Source organism: Mus caroli, unplaced genomic scaffold (genome assembly GCF_978045245.1).
Source record: "Mus caroli unplaced genomic scaffold, Mus_caroli_1 scaffold_7, whole genome shotgun sequence".
Lineage (NCBI taxonomy): Eukaryota > Metazoa > Chordata > Mammalia > Rodentia > Muridae > Mus > Mus caroli.
Window position 1 is genome coordinate 53,044,481 of NW_028227262.1, and position 18,927 is coordinate 53,063,407.

The following is an 18,927-nucleotide window of genomic DNA, read 5'->3' on the forward strand; positions in this document are numbered from 1 at the left end:
TGTTTGCCGTCACAAAGCTCCTCATGAATAGGGTCTTACATTGTTTTGTTTGCAATCCCCTTGATAGATTTGCCAAAATTGGACTCTTGAGGACTGACAGAATTATACCCTGTGTTCTGCACTCAGTTCCACTCCAGGCTGTTTCCAGAGGGAGCAGTGTTTGCTCATCCCAGAGCAATGGCAGCTGCGGCAGGAACAAAGTCACTAGTAGGCCACAGGAAATCAACTGGTTCTCAAGGAAACAGAACTCTGCTTTTCATCTCACATCACCCACACAAGGCCCAAGGCCCAAGGCCCAATACTTTCAAAAAAACTGCTCTTCAGACACTCTCCGGGGTGAGACTAGTGGAGATCCAGTGTGCTAAAAGCTTGCTGGGGTAGCAGACATTACCCAGACAGGCCAGGAGTCCCATTAGCCATGCCTCAGACATATAAAGTGGGACATCCTCTTTCTAGAGAGCTGCAGATGCTGTTGAAGTTTCAATTTTCTCCCTGGCATTTAAACCGTATGAATTTGTGTATGTGTGTGTCAAAGAATAGAAAATTAGTTTTAATTGTTACTTATGAGGCACCATATGGCTACACTATAATTTTGGCATCCCATGGAGCTGCATGTGCATATGGAAAATGAAATTAATTGGAAATCACACCCTGAAATCTATTATTAAGTTAATATAGCTAACAGCTTGTGGGGTGTCCTCTCACTCAGCATGATGTAATTGCACATAATAACAAGTAGTTATAAGCTCACATAGGAAACAGGCCTGAATACACAGAGGTCAAAGGGACAGGCTTAGGAAGGAAAAACATCAATAACGGATGCCACAGCAAACATTGAAATTTCTCACTGTCCACAGACCCAGGGAACATGGCGCAGTTTGTTCATGCACAAGTGGATTGATCAGCATTCTTTAGACTTGCACAGCAAAGGCACTGATTTTGTTGTTCAAAGTAGTGTGGTGAGCTAAGGGCAAGCTTGATGGAATTAGTAACAGTTATTAAGTCAGAGGCATCCAGATTAGATGGGCATCGAAATCCTCTGTATGACTCTTAAAGGCCTAATGAGCCCATTTGTAATTTTTGAAATTTTGATTTATTACTTTGGCATTTCTCAACAATTACAATTGCAGAGACATTGGTATTATTGTATTGTTCAAGCACGAAGCCTGGAAACCACTGACTTAAATTCTGTTAGCTATGTAGCACATGAACCTACAGCTGGTGAACATTGGCTTTTCTGAGTTTGTTTTCAGCTTTACGTTAGAGTAAGATAAGTTACAGATATAAGTATAGAGGATTGTTTGGTGAAATGATAAGCAATTTATATCTTCTATTTATTTTAAGAAGTGTGTCAATTTTTAGTTCTGCCTCTTTGAATTTGTTTATCATAGTGACCAGGATGTGGTGGGAAATAAAACCTTCCTGTAATATAAATTTGAATGTGAAAGGAGGCAAAAGGTATTAATTCATAAATACAGTCTTCATTAGAAATGAGGTACAATCTCTATCCATTATAAATTGATTATAAATGGCTGTCCACTTTACCATATTAGTAGTTATTTTCAAAATTTTAATTTCTGGTAAGTTCATGAGTGTGTGTTCGTGTGCACATGTATTCGTAGGCCACTAAGTGCCTATTGCAAGTCAAAGGGCAGCTTTTGGGAGTTTGTCCTCTTCTTTCACTGCATGGGTCTTGGCAGCAAACACTAAATGCATTGGGCCATTTCTCTGGCATTAATCATATTACCAATTCTTAAAGTGTCAATATTAATTATCTGACTTGCTTTGACTAAGTACCTGACAAAATGGAGGAAGGGTTTATTTTGGATTGCAGTTAAAGGAAGGCTACAGTTTGTATGGTGGGGAAAGCATGGTGGTAGCACGATGAAGCAGGAAGTGCTGCAAGCTCTAAGTCTTCAAGCCCCATCCGTCCCTAGTGAACAGCTTCCTCTGGTGAGGTTCTCACTCTTAGGGTTTCACAACCTTCCACAATTGCATGTTCAAACACATGCTCCAGTTGGGGAACATTTTGCTTTGGAGTCACAACAACATCACCAACCTATTAGACTATATGGGATTAAATTGTGTAGATTTGACCCAAGGAAGGAAATTCTTTCTCAGTTTTATTTGTCCAGTGAAAATGTGGCCATAGTAGAAGCTGTGCCTCCAGATAGATCTAAAATCACAGTTGGGAGTTGTTTGGAGCAAATAGCAGTCCAGTTAACTGAAAACATTTCTTCAGTAGCAAGAAGCATGTCTCTTGTCCTATGCCAGTTTTCTTTAACACGTTGCAACCATGTAGTGTGATCATTTGCTCAGCTATCTCTTCTGACTCCAGCCTCCACATTCTTGATTATATTACATTCTCGGATGCTGTCATGTAAATCACTCAATAGGTTCCCTTCCCCTAAGGGTGCATGCGTTGGTACCCCAGCAGGCCTGTTTCATCATCTCAGAGACACTCCTGGCTTCCTCAGCACCCGAGTCCTCAAATGCCTCTCCATTCTTTAATGTTAGTCTTTGGGCCTTCACTACCGTGGACCTAATTGTGGACTTGTGACTAACTTATAGCCAGTGTGACTTGGTGTCATTGTAACTCAGGAGACACACGTGGCGGGTTATGATGGTTGTGGGGTTATGACACCAACCCTGGGACTCTGTGTAACAAGTAAGCTTTTATTAAAAATTTTCAAGTTATCATTTAAAAATTTTGATCCTTTACCTGCTGAATTTAATTTAATACTATACTTTTGGGACAATCTAAAATGAAAATAACTCCGAGTTTACTAAGGAAATAAAATTTTAAAATAGGCTAGCACCAAATTTGTTAAAGTACCCTAAGGGTGTTGAATTTCATCTCCCTATATCACATGGCAAAACCATAGAAGTATGAAATATTGTTATTACATATAAAGGATTCTATGGAATGGTGTTAAGATCCTTAGGGAAGAGAAAAGTAAATTCTAAATGCCTCCAAAATAAACAGACAACCTACGTACAATGTGATAGACAGTTCTGACTTCTGTCTGCTAAAACCAGGTAGAATTCAGTAGACATAGGCAGAGCTGTATAACCTGAATGAGCCCAGGGTGTTTCAGATCCTTCTCTGAAAGGGGTCTCCATTTATCTTGTCAACTGTTAAAATAATTTTGGGGGCCAGAGCAATGGCTTAATTAGTTGGTAAAGTGCTTGCCACACAAGTGTAGGGACTTGAGCTCAGTTCTTAGAACCCTGACTGAAGAAGCTAGCAGTGGCAGCCATGCACTTGTATCCCAGTGCTATCTGCTGCTAATTCAAGAACAGAGAAAGACCTCGTCCCAGAAGACACACACACACACACACACACACAGATTCTACAAGAACTAAAAATTGCTCACTTGGCTGAGATGAAGATGTTTGTGGTTCATGACCTTAGCTATAACATAAAATTTGAAGTGTGTCCTTACAGCCTTTAGCCCCAGGAGAATCTAAAATTTAGTAAACAGAGGGTCAATACTTGTTAGTGGTTAGAGACCTGCTACATTGGTTTTCTTATGGGTTTCCACTGAGAGGATTTGGTCCTTCCTCCAGTGACTGGGTAGATAGCAGTTCTGCTCTATGTACCTTGTTGAGTAATTGACATTACTTTGTGACTTTTATGTTGAAGGATAAAGTTTTTGACATTGATTATAAATACTATTATAGTGCTTTAAAGTTCACAGAATCTTTTCAGTTTATTAGGTAATTGCCCATGCAACTTAGTACTCACAAAGGTTTTACTTGTGGTATCAGACATTTGAAGCACTTAAAAGAAAATGGATATACTAGATTTATAAATGTTGTTCCAGATGTTTAAGGGAAATTAAATCCATAAGTGGTACTGATTACTGAAGGGAGTTTAGTGTCCAACTTAGGTTGATTGAACCTTAATCAAAGGCTCTCTTGAAAGTGAATTAAAGGTTTAAATTTAGAAGTAGGACACCAAGCATTGGAATGTGAACTCAAAGGTTATGAGGGGAAATGGATTTTCATGTATTTGTTACTTTGTTAAAAGCAAGTTCATTGAAAACCATCTGTAAGTTCTGCTTTGGAGCAAAGCTACCCCAAGATCACCAAACACAAGGCATACATAGGACCTGGTCCTGGCTGTAGTGGCAGCAAAGATGGGCCCGTGGTAGGTGAGCTTGCACTCCTGGCAGCCTGCATAATTAAAGTAGATTTCTAGTAACAGCACGTGGGCAAAGTATGGGGTCTGTCAGTCGTCATTCGTGACCTGCTGTTTGGGGAAGCCAGGCAGATTCACTTGAGACCTCCATTGGGTGGCAAGTGTGTAGGAAAGATTGAGGGGCACCCATCAGCAGGATCCTCAGTGTCTTTGCCACTTCAGTGTCAGCGGTGAACTGGGGACGGTGGTTTCTGAGTTATGTGGTTACTGGGAGGATTAGAAGTGACATTAGGTACACCCTGTATTGATTGTCACCCTGTGCAAGCTCGAGTCACAAGAGGGGCAGAGAGGCAGTTTGTTGCTGAGAAAAAGGCTGAGGGGTTAGCTTAGGAAATGTCTGGGCCAGATCAAGGGATTGAGGGAGGCCTAAAACCTAGAGTAGTTGGTCTTCATTATTTGCTTGCTTCACTGCTTGGCACTGTGCAGTCACAGAGCCTGAGAGACACTTCCTGTTACTCCCCCCCCCCCCCCCGACCCCTTACAGAGAAAGAACCTGAGGTTTAGGGAGCTTTGGTGGCATTTCCAGCCCTCAGAGTTAAACTAGAACATCTATTTACCGAATGTGACGCAAGGCTGTCTCTCACACACCCATGCTGACCACTCTCTGCTGTAGAAAAGCTGCCTTTGCCCTGTAGAGTTGCTGTGTGGCTCCAGTACCCTGGCTGGCTACTGCCTTTACCACATTGAACACACAGTACATGCAGCAGGTAAACATGGTAAAGGAGTGGGCTTTCATCTTCTTTCAGCATGTTTCTTTCTGTGTGTACCTGAGGGTATATATGTATACTGCATGCATTCAGGCCTCCAAGGAGGTCAGAAGACAGTGTTGGATCCTCTGGAACTAAAGTTACAGGCAGTTGTAAGCCACCCAATGTGAATGTTGCGAACCAAACCTGGGCCCTTTTCAAGGAGAGCAAGAAGAGTTTTTACTGGCTGAGTCTTATCTCCAAACTTGAAGAAGGTTCCAGGGCTTGCTTTTGCTGCAATGTGGGTGGGAATCTTAATTCACAGAATATTTGCCATTGTCTTAGTGGCTTGGCCGTTTGCTTACATAAGATACCCTGAAATGAGTACTTAGGAGATAAAGGGTTTATTTGTGCTCACAGTTCCTTGTTACAGTCATTCATACCAGGGAAGCCAAGGCAGCCAGAGTGTGACAGTCAAGAGCAGGAAGCACCGCATTGGCTCTGCTCTTACACAGCTCAGAAACTCCTTCCTTGGGAATTGTGCCCATGGGCAGGCTTTCTCACCCCACTGTAATGAAGATAATCAGCCACAGACATGCCCACAGACCAGCCTAACAAACCTCACTGCCATTCTCTCTCGGGTCATTCTAGATGGTTCAAGGTAACAGTTAAAACTAACCAGGCCAGCCGTGCACGTAGTAAAGGGAGTAGTCTGCCCTTGAACTATTACTATTTGGGGATTCCACGATGGAGGGATGAGCACAGCCTATTGTGCAGCTTAAAATGAGCGGTTTTGTGGTTTATGTTATTGCTCCTTGTGGTATCTATTTTTCTCGTTTGTTTTCCTACAGAATAATAGTTTTCATTTTTGCACCCTCATAACTGTATGGCATTATAGTTTTTAACTGTGTCCCTCACCCTCAAGCAGTCCCTCCTAGCACATATGCTTGAATACCTTTAAGGTTCTTCCTTCCCTTTTGTTGTTCATCTCTTTTCTACTTTGATGTCCTGTATCTTTATCTGTCTGCCTGTCTCATCTATTTTCCATCCACCCATCCTACACTAATACATCTATTCATCTATGTAAACCTGCATTGTACTTGTAAAATAAAATATACCCGCCTTTCTGAGTCTGACTTATTTTGCTTACAGTGACCTCAAGTTCCATTTACTTTTACTTTCCATTTTGCTGAGTAAAATTCTATTTGGTCTGCTTACCACATTCTCCTTATCCATTCACTAAGAAAGCAAATCGATCAATAAATGGGCAATAGAACCAAATAGTTTGTTCTCAAGGAAGAAATATAAATGGCCAGTAAGGATTTTAAAGACCGTTCTACACCCTTAGCCATTGAGGAGATGTACATTGAACTACCATGAGGTTCTATCTCTGCGGTCAGCATGGCTGTTGTCAAGAAAAGGAACAGACGCAGGTGAGAATACGAGAAGACAGGATGGGAATGTAACTGGTATGGCCCTCAGAGAAGTCAGTATGGAAATCTTCAGATTCTAAAACGGACTGCCACATGACCCAGCTGTATCTTTGAAGAACTCTAAGTCAGCACACCACAAAGATGCTTGTGCATCCACACTTACTGCTGTGGGGTTTACAATGTTGTATCTTTTCTGCATTTGTTCCTGGCTGCCAGTTTTGAAGAAATATCCTCTGTTCCGAGACCTTTAACACATTACAGTATTTCTTTGGGGTTTGATGTTAAAGAATTGAGTTCTGATCTTACAAAAACAGTATGCACTGCAGAGGATGGATGGGAAATTAACTGAGTTGTGGTATACTTGGAATATGTGGTCAGTGTTGACTGTGGTGTGATGTGTTAACTTGGCTTCACTACATGCCAGCAAGTGTCAACCTCTAGTTTGCTGTCCCACCATGTTCCCTTTCCTGCAGGCAACTACAGGGCTTCAGACCCTGTAGTTGCAAGGGAGCTCTGATCCAAAGCTGTACGCCCCATAGGCAAGAACATTTGCACTCCACTCTAATCCTTATGGATTATAAAGTAGATAATCCACTTTCTACCTAGAAGGGCCATAAGAGGGATGGAACTATGTGGTCACAGAAGTTGAACAGTTCTGCTTGGTGCTGAGACTATTGATGCTGGGCACCATCTCATGAGGGCTTGCTACTCCTTTTTGTTGCTCATAAGGGATCTGGGGGCTTCAGGCAAGGTGCCCACAAAGTACCTGCATGGAAAGCCCCGCCCCCCATGATTTTTGCCATTGTAGATACATGCTCCCTGGACCAAGGATATCCTGTTGGTCTTAAAACAGCAGTACAGCTGTTGCATTGTGTCTTAGGGTTTTATTGCTGTGAAGGGACAACATGACCATAGCAACTCTAATAAAGGAAAACATCTAATTGGAGCTGGCTTACAGTTTCAGAGGTTCAGTGCATTATCTTTCTGCTGGGGAGCACGGCAACAGGCAGGCAAACTTGGTGCTGAGGAGCTGAGGGCTCTAAATCTTGATTCACAGGCAGCAGGAGACTATTCCACACTGGGTGGTACTTGAGCACTACTAGACTTCCTAGCCCACCCCCACAGTGAAGCACTTCCTCCAACAAATCCACATCTACTCCAACAGGGGCATGCCTCCTAATATTGCCATGCCCCACGTGAGTCTATGCCATACCTATTCAAACCACCACAAGTTTAAAGCAACAGCATTTTACTCCTGTCTTTGTCTTTTCCTCTACACCCGTCTGAGATAGGAAGAGGTGGTGCTAAGCCAGGGATGGCTGCATGGTGTCTCTGCAGCTCAGGAATCCGTGTTGATCTGGCAGACAGTTTTTAAAATGGTATTTCTTCCTTATTTGAGTGATTTGTGGCAAGTTTTCACTGCCTGTGGTGGTATTATGGCGTGTGGGGCTGTGTTTAACAGCGACCTTACTAGCACTCATCTTCAGTATACATGTATACACATATGTACTGGTGCTTAATGGTCTGTGTCTGGGACCATAACAAGCCTTCTCGTTTTTTCTTTCCATCTTTCATTTAAATCTGAAAAGTTTTTTTTTTTTCCTCCTGGTTTTAAATAGTCATTAGTATGTAGGTCATATCAAAACTCTAAAGAAGAAGTAGAAATGACTTGAGCCCTGGTAAATACTGCAGCTCTGTGCTTCCTGTCATTGAGCTTTTTAGAGTATTTACAGCAGTGTTTTCTAAAATTTTTGAGACAATAATGCAGTCTAGTTTGTGATGCAAATATTTTTTGGCTTTTATCTTGTAAATACTGTCTGGTGATTTTTTTTCATAAACCCTGTAGGGGTTAGAAAAGGTCTGGAGTTCTAAATAGGCTCAGGCAGGTGACAGTGACTTCGATAGCACAGGAAAACATTTGCACAGTCATTTACATCACTCTATCACATATGCATCAGGCCACCGCTGTAGGCATTGCCCCAGCTTTTCTGAACATTGTGAGTGTGCCCAGGAAAATTCATTCCTCATTCAAAGTGGAAGAGCATATGATACCTGGATAGGCAAGGCTTGAGGAAACATGGAAGGCCATCTATTGATGATAGATCCCATTGAGATTGCAAAACATCACTGCCAGAAAAAGTCATCTCTAAAGGGATCGATTTCTCTATAGTCTAAAAGTTGTACATGTTCGTAGTTTGTTTGTTTTTTAAATACTTCTTAAAGTGATACTTGCTTCTCATTGACTGTGACTGACTTAAGTTTCAAGCAGGATTCCGTTTAACAGTCTTGGCATGGAGGCACCCCTGAATTCGTGCCTTTTTATTAGGTACCCACAGATAAATAGGTCAGTCATTAGTTTTGTACTAAGATGAAGTTTTGTACTAAGGTGAAGGGTGTGATATTTTTGTGGCAGCACAGACTCAAGAAGAGGGTTAAGATCTCTGTGACTGTCAGTGCTACGGTTCATCCCACCCTCCCTTCCTCCCTCTCTCCCTCCCTTTACTCCCCCATCTCTCCTCCTCCCCCTTCTCCCTGCCTGTGTTCATCCCTCTTTTCTTCTCTCATCCAAGTCAATATTTCAGGTAGAACACACTGGTCTAGAATTTATAGTCAAGGATGACTTTGAACTCCTGTTCTTGCTGCCTCTGCTGCCCCAGTGTTTAGATTACATGAGCTACTGTAGTGTTTGGGAGCACGTGCGGAACATGAGAGGACAGCGTTGTTATCCCTTTCCTTCCTTTAAATGGATACTGGGGATCAAATTCAAGTCCTCAGGCTTTTGTGGCAAGCACCTTTACATACTGAACCTCCTCACTGGCCCCTTTCAAATATTTTATCCTGAGAGTCCTTTTGTGGTGAGTTTTCAGGAATAGTAGTGTCCTTCTTGGTGGGGGCTTGGCCTTCCAGCATGGCACGTTGAATGATAGACTACAGAGCTGGCTGTTGGACTGTATTTAAATTTCATGTCTTCCTAAAGAAACTGAGCAGATACTAAACTTTGATAACTGATATCTCATTAAAGATTTTAAAATTTAAGGACAGCTCTCCTGATTTTTCACTTTACTTAAAAATGTGTGAGAAAAAATGTGCTATGATAGATGGAGAGAGATGTTATAAAACCAATGTATGGAAGTGGAGTAGTGTAGGCCTCTGTGGTGAGAGTGTAGATAATTCTCAAAGGAGCAGTTCAGCTTTCTGTGCAATTGGAAACTTTGTGTTGGCAGGGTCAGTGTGGAGTCTCAGTCTTCAGATGCTCTGTGACTGCATTAAGACCTGGCACACTCTTGAGTGTTCTTTCTTATGCAGAGATTATCCACTGTGGTTAGCTGTGGCCCCAAGAAACTCCCTTAACTTCAGGTGGGTTGTTTCAAAGGTTAAATGGAGACAGTGCATGTGCTTACTACAAATCTTATTCCGAAGGTGCCTCTAACAGTGGTGTTAAGTGGAAAGGGATGGGCCCATGTGTTTAACATTGTGTTTAACCATTGATAGGTTCTAGGATCACCTAGGAAACAAAGTTCTGAACATATCTGTGAGGGAGTTTCTAGGTTGGGTTAATTAGGCTGGGAAAACACAACTTAAATCTAGGCGGCACTTCTTCATAGACTGAATAAGGAGGAAGCTAGCTGAGCACCAGCCATCCTCTCTCTGCTTATTGTCTGTGGATGCAGGGTGAACCCGTGCCTCACACCTCTACTCCTGTGCCCTCCCCACAACTGCGAGCTGATATCACCGTGCAAAGGACTTGGCCAGCATGGATGAATGGCTGTAGATAGAGGGCCCATTGCACACCACACTGTCTTCTTTGCTTCGTTTGTTTGTTTGTTTGCTAGTAAGACAGTCTTACTCTACTTGGTGCTGTGTGTGCCCTTACATTAGAGATTGCAAACAGTGAACGTGTAAAGTACAAACCATGCAGAGCTGGAGAATGGTTTTATTAGGAATAATTTAGGCTTCTCCTCCCTATCCCCCAACTTACTATTCCTGTGGCATTACTGAAAGACTTTTGGTAGCAAGGTGGCATCACTGAAAGACTTGTCTGTGTCCTGAAGACAGTGCTAATTTTTAGACACTGGTTTATAAAAATTGATCCTTTGTGGAAGGAAGAAAAGAGAAATCTCCTTTTGGGGGTGTTATCTGTCCTTTTGACAGAAATTCTAGGAGATTGTCTTAGGGCAGCAGGGTCTTCTCTTTTCCATGTGAAATCATGTTCATGGACCACGCAGACTGTCCCACATCATGCTGGGAGGCAAAATCCTTACAGACATAAGGCAAGACTTGCCTGTTGTTCTGTGGGAGGGCTGGAAGAGGGTAGGGGCTGTTGTTCAATCTTACTTCCCTTCTTTAAATATACCGTGAAATATGGTGGAAATACTTTGGGTGTTAGTGCTTGTTTTCTTCCATGAGTGTTTCTGGGTTTTGCTGAGGTCTTGAATGTCACATAGTTATCATTTCTACTAATGTATGTCATGAGACATTTGATCTGTCAGGTAATTTGCATAAAACACTGTAGAGGTTTTTCTGAAGAGCTGATGCTGTCTTCAGTACCTTCATGCTTTGTACATAGAGGTTGGTGACTGTTCCACGTCTATAGTCCAGCAGTGTTTGGCAGCTCCAGCTAAGCTTCAGCTGGGTCAGTGAGCTCCTCGGTGTTAGGAGATTGTATTCTCTTTTCTCTAGAAATTATGTTTATCTGGTTTATTTTGAATAAGTATGAGGTTACTCATATTAATTTATATAGAGGAACAAGACTTTATTTTTGAGATGTATATTATACTGAACGGAAGAGTCTTTCTAGAGGTGATTTTTATTTAGCATTAAATTTTTATTATCAGCAAGGTATTAATGGTTATGCAAGCAACAAATAATGTCAGCTCTAAGGCAGAAGAGTATATGAGCTTACCACCACAATTTGGATGGTACACACACACACACACACACACACACACACGCATACATAATGAATCAGTATGAAAAATCAGTGATTTTTTTAAAACTAATTTTGGGAGTTCTGTAAGGACCAAGATGAAAAATCTTTCCCTTGAAAACATAAGCATGTTTTGTGTTAATATTACATTAAGACCTTTGTAATCAACAAACTGCTCAATGTAGTTTTATCATGCCCTCATAGTGTCTGAGTGAAGGGCTTGTTTTTCATAATGTCTAATAAGTTGGTTATCACACTCAGTATAAAATTTTAGATTTAAGTTATATTAAACTCATATTATTAAGTATTTCTAAATGTTCACCTTGGACAGCTTCCTGTTTGAATCTCAAACCCCTGTCCTAGAAATGAAGGCGGTAAACCATCAAGATAGGGACACAGGAGTAGGGGGCAAAGAAGGGAATAAGTGGGTGAACTTATATATTAGAAAGGCGTCACATACTTGCATAAACTATCCCAGTGAAACCTGTTACTTTGTATTATTAATATCTGCGGGAAGCAGATGTGGCCACATGGGCCAAGATGTTTACTGCCTTGCCCGAGCATGTGAGGTTGCATGCGTGGGCTGCCTGCCAGGCTGGACTGTTCCTCTCGGTGATCAACCTGAGCTCGTGCCTGGAGCGTGTGTGAATTCTGATTGGATGAGGTGGGGTGGAGCTAGATGAGGTCAGTCTGCCAGAGTATAGGAGCTTTGTTGTTTAGCCCTTGCCCTAAGTAGAAGCTAGTAGTAGTAAAAGAAGCTGTTGTAAGGGGACTAGAAGTAGAAGAAGCTGCTGGGGAAGAGAGCTGTAAAGGAAAAAGCCACAAGTAAAGAAGCCGTTGCGTGAACCCTACTTGGTGTCCGTGTTGTTCTTGTCTCTGTAGGCGGCAAGGACTGCGGAGACCAGGATAAATATCCACTAACAACAGTGTACATTTACATCTGTAACAAAACCTGTCTTACAGACTGTCCTATCTTTTGCTCCCATTTAAACTTGCTATTTCAGGCATGTGTGGTTTAAGTCTGATGGTTTGTTGTTTGGTGGGAGGCTGAGAATCCATCTCAATAAAACGATGTGGACAGTATTGAGGTGGTTGATTCTAGAGTGTCCTGGCTCACTGTTGATGGGCTGTGTCAGATATGATTAACATTGGAATAAGGATGCTAGTGGGCATATAGAAAGAGTTGTCACAGTGTCTTGTTCTTCACATGACCTACTTACAACCTGTAGAGTTACATATCACAGTACAGAAAATATTACAGTAATGACTGTGGATTGATGACTCTCACTTTTACTATTTGGAATCCTTAGGCCTAATGAAAACAGCTCAACTCCTCTGGGAACTTGATACTTAAGCCTCAAACTTAACAACTTCTCATTTTAGGTTCTTAATAAAAAAAATTCATCTTTCCATGATAACTTTCAACTTGTTTCTTGCCTTCTGTTGTTCCTTCCCCTTGCCATCTGGCAGTAGGGAGATCTACAGTGCTGGGATAGAACCCAGCAGCATCAGGTAGGATTCTGTGAAGCCTGCTGAGAGGTGATCCCCACACAGAAGTTAGACAGCACTCTACACTGAAAGCTTGGATGGTCCCATTATGCTCCAGTTGGCAAGCCATGGAAATTAGACTTCTCTTAACAAGTCCAGTGCTATGGGCTGATATAGGTGCTTGGAGTAACACTGTATGGGCTGCATTTGACACAGGGCTGTGTTTGAAAGGAGACAACCTGCAATAAAACTCAGCTTGGTAGTACAAGTTCTTAATGCCAGCCAACTGTGTTAAAAAATGGTTTAAAATAACATATTCTCAGGCAATCTTTTTGTTAATTCATTCATTCATTCATTTTTGAGACAGGATCTTACTATATAGCTCTGGGACTCATTTTACAGACCCGGCTGGTCTCAAACTCACAAAGATCTGCCCTGCCTCTGCCTCTCAAGTGCTAAGATTAATGGTATGAACCCATATGCCTGGCTCTCAAATATTCTTGACAAACATTTTTATTGTGGTTGTGAGCTGTCTCATGAACATTATTTTATATAAATTTGTTTTCAGAATGTCACCTCTGAAGAGCAAAGTGAACCATTTTTATAAAACATGCCTAATAAAAACATGTCTTATTTATTTTGAGTGTTTTTTTTCTTAATGATTTTAACTTTTTCATTTATATTTAACAGTGCTTCCAAGAGCATTCACTTTGTAGAATGAGGCTTGGGGGACCATAAACCTGGTACAAAATTGTATTATCAGAATAAATCAAAATGACACTCACAGTCAAGATAGAGGTAACATTTTCAGCCAGCAGAGTAATGCAAGACCATAGTAGGGCTTCCTAAGCAATTCTATATAACATTATCTAAGTTTGGAGATTATTTGAGAATTTTATATGTATCTGTAGGTTGACTATATCTAATATGGCTTTTTCCCTATCTGTATATAAAAATCACAATAAAGTGATTTCTATCAAACTGCATTTTATGACCAGAAACTTACTGGGAAAGGGATAAAATCCAGTGGGCACATTGCTTGTTGAGGTCACCACACATAAAACATTTAGGAGTAAAGATGATACATGTGGGCCAACTGCAGTCTAATCCTATGGCTATTAATGTATGTTTGCAATCTGCTACTGCAGACAGTTTCCTGCTTGTTACACTGTGGTTGAGTAAACTCATCCAGATAACGTGAGCTGTACATGTGGGCTCCTCTGTAATTCTGGTCAATACCAGAAAGGAGGCAATATTCAGGAAACCAGATTTGTCTATGCTTTTGCTTTTGGAAAATCAGATTTTAGAATGAAAGGAAAGAATGTCAGTAAGTGAAATGAACTTGGTAACTACTGAAGGAAGAGACTGGTGTCCTTTGAGTAGCATTTGGCCCATTAACAGGCATTTGAGTAAGTACTAGTTGAATTAAACCCCTTCTTGAGTCTCCCTCAAGACGTGAATCTAATGTACTAGAGGCAGCTCAGTTCCCGTATTCAGCATTTGCTTATTTTAATGAACATATTTCTGACTGGTATTCAAGTTGTGGGAAATAGCAGACTGAGTAGACTCCCTTTTCCATTTGTCTATTTGCACTGTCTTGGAGGAGGAGCTCTCAGAATGGCTCAGTGGCAGAGCACATCCTTAGCCTGTGCTAGGATGGGTCAATCCCTGGATTCTATCTGTGACACTCCAAAACAAAACAAACCCAAGTATTAGTGTCCTGATGTGTGGCTTCCGTCACCAAAATGGTTGCATGACTTATCACCAGGGTGGCATGGAAACCTTTGACATGAGGACAGAGAGTGACAGGCCAGTTGATAAATTCCATCAAGGCTACAGCCATTCCTGGGTCTTGGAGGTTGATGACTAGAACTGCTTTAACCAGCCTTTGGGGTGCCACTTATCAGTAGTCAGTTAGGGGTGCTGCCTGGCACTCCAGTTGTGCTGTTGAAAAGCTGAGAGGGAAGAGTGTCTCTCCTGAGCAACAAGGGCATTGAAGATGATAATGACAGTGGGGTACCCTGAGGCTCTGAAAGAATGTGAAGGGGCTGTAATTAAACCTTTGAGCAGACAGCAAAACAGTATTTTTTCTCCTTGAAGTCTTCAGAAGACAAATAGGAAACATCTTTCCCTTCCATTTTTGGCCATCACTGAGAGTGATCGTTCTGGTGATAGCCCTCATACTTTGTGAATATACCAGCCATTGAGATCATCACTTCAGGTCCTCTACCGAGTTTTGTTTTCATGCTGTTCTAGCACTGTGTGCTTCTTTTCAGACAGGCATCTTCTTCCATCCTTTTGTGTACCTCTACAAGAGTTTTGTTTGCTTATTGTCTTACAGCGTTGATATGAAACACGGGGCTTGCTCTCCTACTGAGGCGCATGCACCCCTAGCCCTAGAGTTGGGCATCTTAGTCCAGGTTTCTGTCAGTGCAGTATCACTGTGTATGAACTGGCTGCTGTCCTGTGCAGTAGCCTAATGGACAGTGAGTTAACTTGGCTCACCTGCTCTTCTGGGGAGTTCTGAGAGTGAACAGCGACCATAGCTTGTTTGCACCCAGCTTATGGGTGGCCACCTTGTTCTAAGTCAGGGATCGGCTGCTGATGTGATGGTTCCTGTTGGTGGCAGAAGCAAGAGTCAAAGGCGGGGCAGGGCTGAGTTACAAGAAGGAGCTGTGCTTTGGCTGTGGGAGGATAGGTTCATGTGCGAGACAGGAGTCCAGCAGGGAAAGCAGCAAATGAGCCCTACAGCTGCAGTCTCTGCATGGGCTGGCTGATCACTGACCCTGTGCCTTCAGAGTGCTCAGTCTTGTTATAGCTCCCTAGAGTAAAACCTTGGTGGATCTTTGACCTTCAGTCTTTGCCTGATTGACTGTGAGCATCAATGGCAATGACTCCTAAACTGAAGCAGCCAAGAATGCAACATGAACTTTGGCAGTTATTTTTAAAGCTTTTATCCATTTGTTTGAATGTTTAGAGTGCGTGTGAGTGCATGTGAGTGCAGCAGGGTGTGAACTTGATGCTGGGTGTTTTCCCCAGTCAGTTCCCATCAGTTCCCTTGATGAGCCTGGAGCTCACTGATTTAGAGAAGCTGGCCAGCTCCTGCACTCCAGGGACTTCCTGTCTTTACTTCCCCATCACTGGGATAACAAGCTTATACCATTGCCCTTACTTGGATGCTGGGGATCAGAACTTGGGTCCTTATGCTTACAGAGCAAACACTTTAACTACTGAGCCGCCTCCCTCTCAGCGTGCTCTCCTCTGATCCTTAAAACAATCCTGACTGTTGTTTCAAGTAATAAGCTGTTAACATCACCTATCTGAGCAAGGAACACAGGCAGAACAGACCATGGTAGCCTAATGGAAGATGATTCACTTCTCTGATTTAAATAAAGGCGACACACAAACACAAGGCCAGCTGTGGCCTGAGATGCATGACTTGTGCATTTGTTTGTTTGTTTGTTTTAACGCATTTGATCTGGAGCGTTCCTCCTGCCCCCAAATTGGGAAAGGGAGCTCTTGCTTGCTAAAGACCCTATTTATCAGTAGGTGACTTCTCACCCCACTTCCCTGCCAGGCCTATAGACACATTTGAGTTTATAACTCTGGTCTGAATGGTCAGGAGCAGAGAGTTTATTCTTTCTTTGCATGAGCTGAGAAACAAATATTCTCAAACCCTTTTTCCCCTAGGAGATTTTTTCATTTTGCCAATACTTTATGAAAAATATTGCTTGCTTTTAGTTTTAATTCATTTCCTTCTTTCTTGGCCATCCCTGTCAATATATAGAGCAACTACTCAGAAAACTGTTAGTTTCCAGGAATCCAGTTATTAAAGTCAGCCTTTGTGTCTCGTCTGTAAACCCTTTTCCTACCCAGTCCCATCTCCCTCTGACATCTCGAAGCTCACAGTTAGATCCTCTGCCACATGGGAGTGTCATGACACAGTACAAGTGGTACTGCGTCCCTAGCTTTATCTAGCACACTCAGAAGACAAGGGAACTCGAGCCTGGCTTTCTCCAGAGGTGTGACTATCAGGGCTCTACACTGGTGGGTGTATTTGACTGTCCTCTGAAAACAAGCTTTTTTAGTTATTTTGAAGTTCCTCATCGTCTTCATTTTGAAAGTTTATTTAGGAGCTTTTAGTAAAGTTGTGTGGAAGTCCTATGCTGTGATTTCTTTTTTTTCCTGCCCCTTTAAAGAAGAGATGAAGTAAGGAAAGGATTTCAAACAATTACTGTCTGGATTTTTCTTTTTCAGATGCAAAAGAAATTGTTTTAAAAGCCCAGATCTTAGCTGGAGGAAGAGGAAAAGGTGTCTTCAATAGTGGTTTGAAAGGAGGTGTTCATTTAACAAAAGAGTAAGTCTGAATGGTTTAGGGCCCATCCTGATCGGGACTGAAAGGGTTCTTGTGGGCTAGGGCTGGGGCCAGTGTGTGGTACAGAGAGGAAAGGGAGGCTCTGGCAGGTGTGGCCTTGCCCCAGAGCCTCCTCTCATCAGAGGGTTTTATACCCCGCAGTGAGGAAGATTACACTTCCCCTCTCCCAGGCAATCTGTGATACATCCTAAGAGTGGGAAATAACGCTGCTTGCAACTGTAATGCCATTTCCATCATCTCATTTCCATGAAAAATATTATGTGGTTCCTGTGACCAGTGGCGTCTTTGTGGCGCCTGGTCTGATAGTTTATGCTTGCCTATATCTGAACATCTTTCCAGCATCCTGCCCCAGCACAAAGCCTCTGCTTTCTTCCCATTACAGTCTTTTCATTGATTGTGGTCCTTGTTTTCCCTCTCATTGTTTACTGTTTCCCAGATCATCCATTATCAATTTCAATATAAGTTTCTTATGCATCCAGTATTGTTTCGTTATACATGTTTGGTGAGGAAAGGGGTGTGAAGCAGAGTTCAGCATTCCTTCATTCATTCACTCATTCCTTCATTTGTATTTGGCTTTCAGTGACATGCAGACTGTAAATGGAAAGATATGCATTCTCTGGGTAATGGGGAGATGTAGGCTAGAGGTGTACTCTGGACAGTGTGGATGTGAGGAGGTGGGGTGGTAATCCTGCACAGCATGGATCTGAGGAGGTGAGGTGGTATCCTGCACAGTATGGATGTGAGGAGGTAGGGTTGGTACAGTAGTCCTGGGCAGTGTGGTGTGAAGAGGTAGGATGGTGGAGGTGACCCTTGATATTGTGAACCCTGCTGTATCATTATTTGCAATTTGCCCTAATTGTTTTTTTGTTATCCCCTCTTTTTTATCCCTCCTAGCCCTAAAGTAGTGGGACAGTTGGCTCAACAGATGATTGGTTATAATCTAGCAACAAAACAAACTCCAAAAGAAGGTGTGAAAGTTAACAAGGTAATGTGGATATTCTTAGTCATTTCATATGCACTTAAAACAAAAGAACAGAGGTGTAGACTCTACTCTGACAGATTCTCATGAAACACTGTTCTTTGACAACATACTGGTTTTGTTTAGGGAGTGCTGTGTCTTGGAAGAAAGACCTGAAGGGCTGTGTACATTGGCCGTTCACCAAAACCCAGTGAGGGGAATGACCAGAGCAGCAGTTTTCCATTCAGAGCACAGATGCACTCTGCTTGGAGCTGACAGGGCTTGGTAGGGCAGCCTTGCACTCTATAAGCCTCTTGCTTTCCCACGTAGTCTCATCCTCAGTCCTTTCTATTAGAAGTGCCTTTTGTAGTGGTTAGTCTTAAATCTACCTCATGCTCTACTTTTAAGCCACTCAGGGCTATAAGTGTATTATTAGTGAAGACTGCTTGTAGTAAGCATGCATGCCATGTACACCCATGTGCACGCATCCATATGGCACATAGACATACATATGAAGAGGAAGTAAAGTTCAGAGAAAAATGGCCTGCCTCTGCTGTGCAATTGTGAATGCAGGATCCATGTCCAGGCCCTGCCTTTCCCTCCTTTCTGTTTTCAGCCTTTTGTTCCTGTCTTCTTGTGTGAATCAACCAAAGCTGTCTGTTGTGTATACCACAGTGCAAGGCGATGACCATGCAGAGACTCATGTACACAAGTGTAAGACCTGTGTAGCAGACTGTGAACTCATGAGCAGAGCCCTTTGAGTGTCACATGTGGCCACCCTGAAGACAGTATGGCTGGAAAGGGGCATCCTAACTGGGCCTTATTTTTTGGCCCTGCTCTGATGCCATAGCATCAG

At 42.4% G+C, this 18,927-nt stretch overlaps 1 protein-coding gene across 1 annotated transcript in view; it reads left to right on the forward strand.

Annotated features, from left to right (window-relative positions):
* The window catches only part of Suclg2 (succinate-CoA ligase GDP-forming subunit beta), a 249,031-nt gene that overhangs the window by 107,281 nt on the left and 122,823 nt on the right, over positions 1-18,927 (forward strand). Inside the window, exons 3-4 of the mRNA XM_021164922.3 lie at positions 16,996-17,095; positions 18,008-18,098. Coding sequence (XP_021020581.2) covers positions 16,996-17,095; positions 18,008-18,098 — 191 coding nt within the window. The remainder of the gene's footprint in view (positions 1-16,995; positions 17,096-18,007; positions 18,099-18,927) is intronic.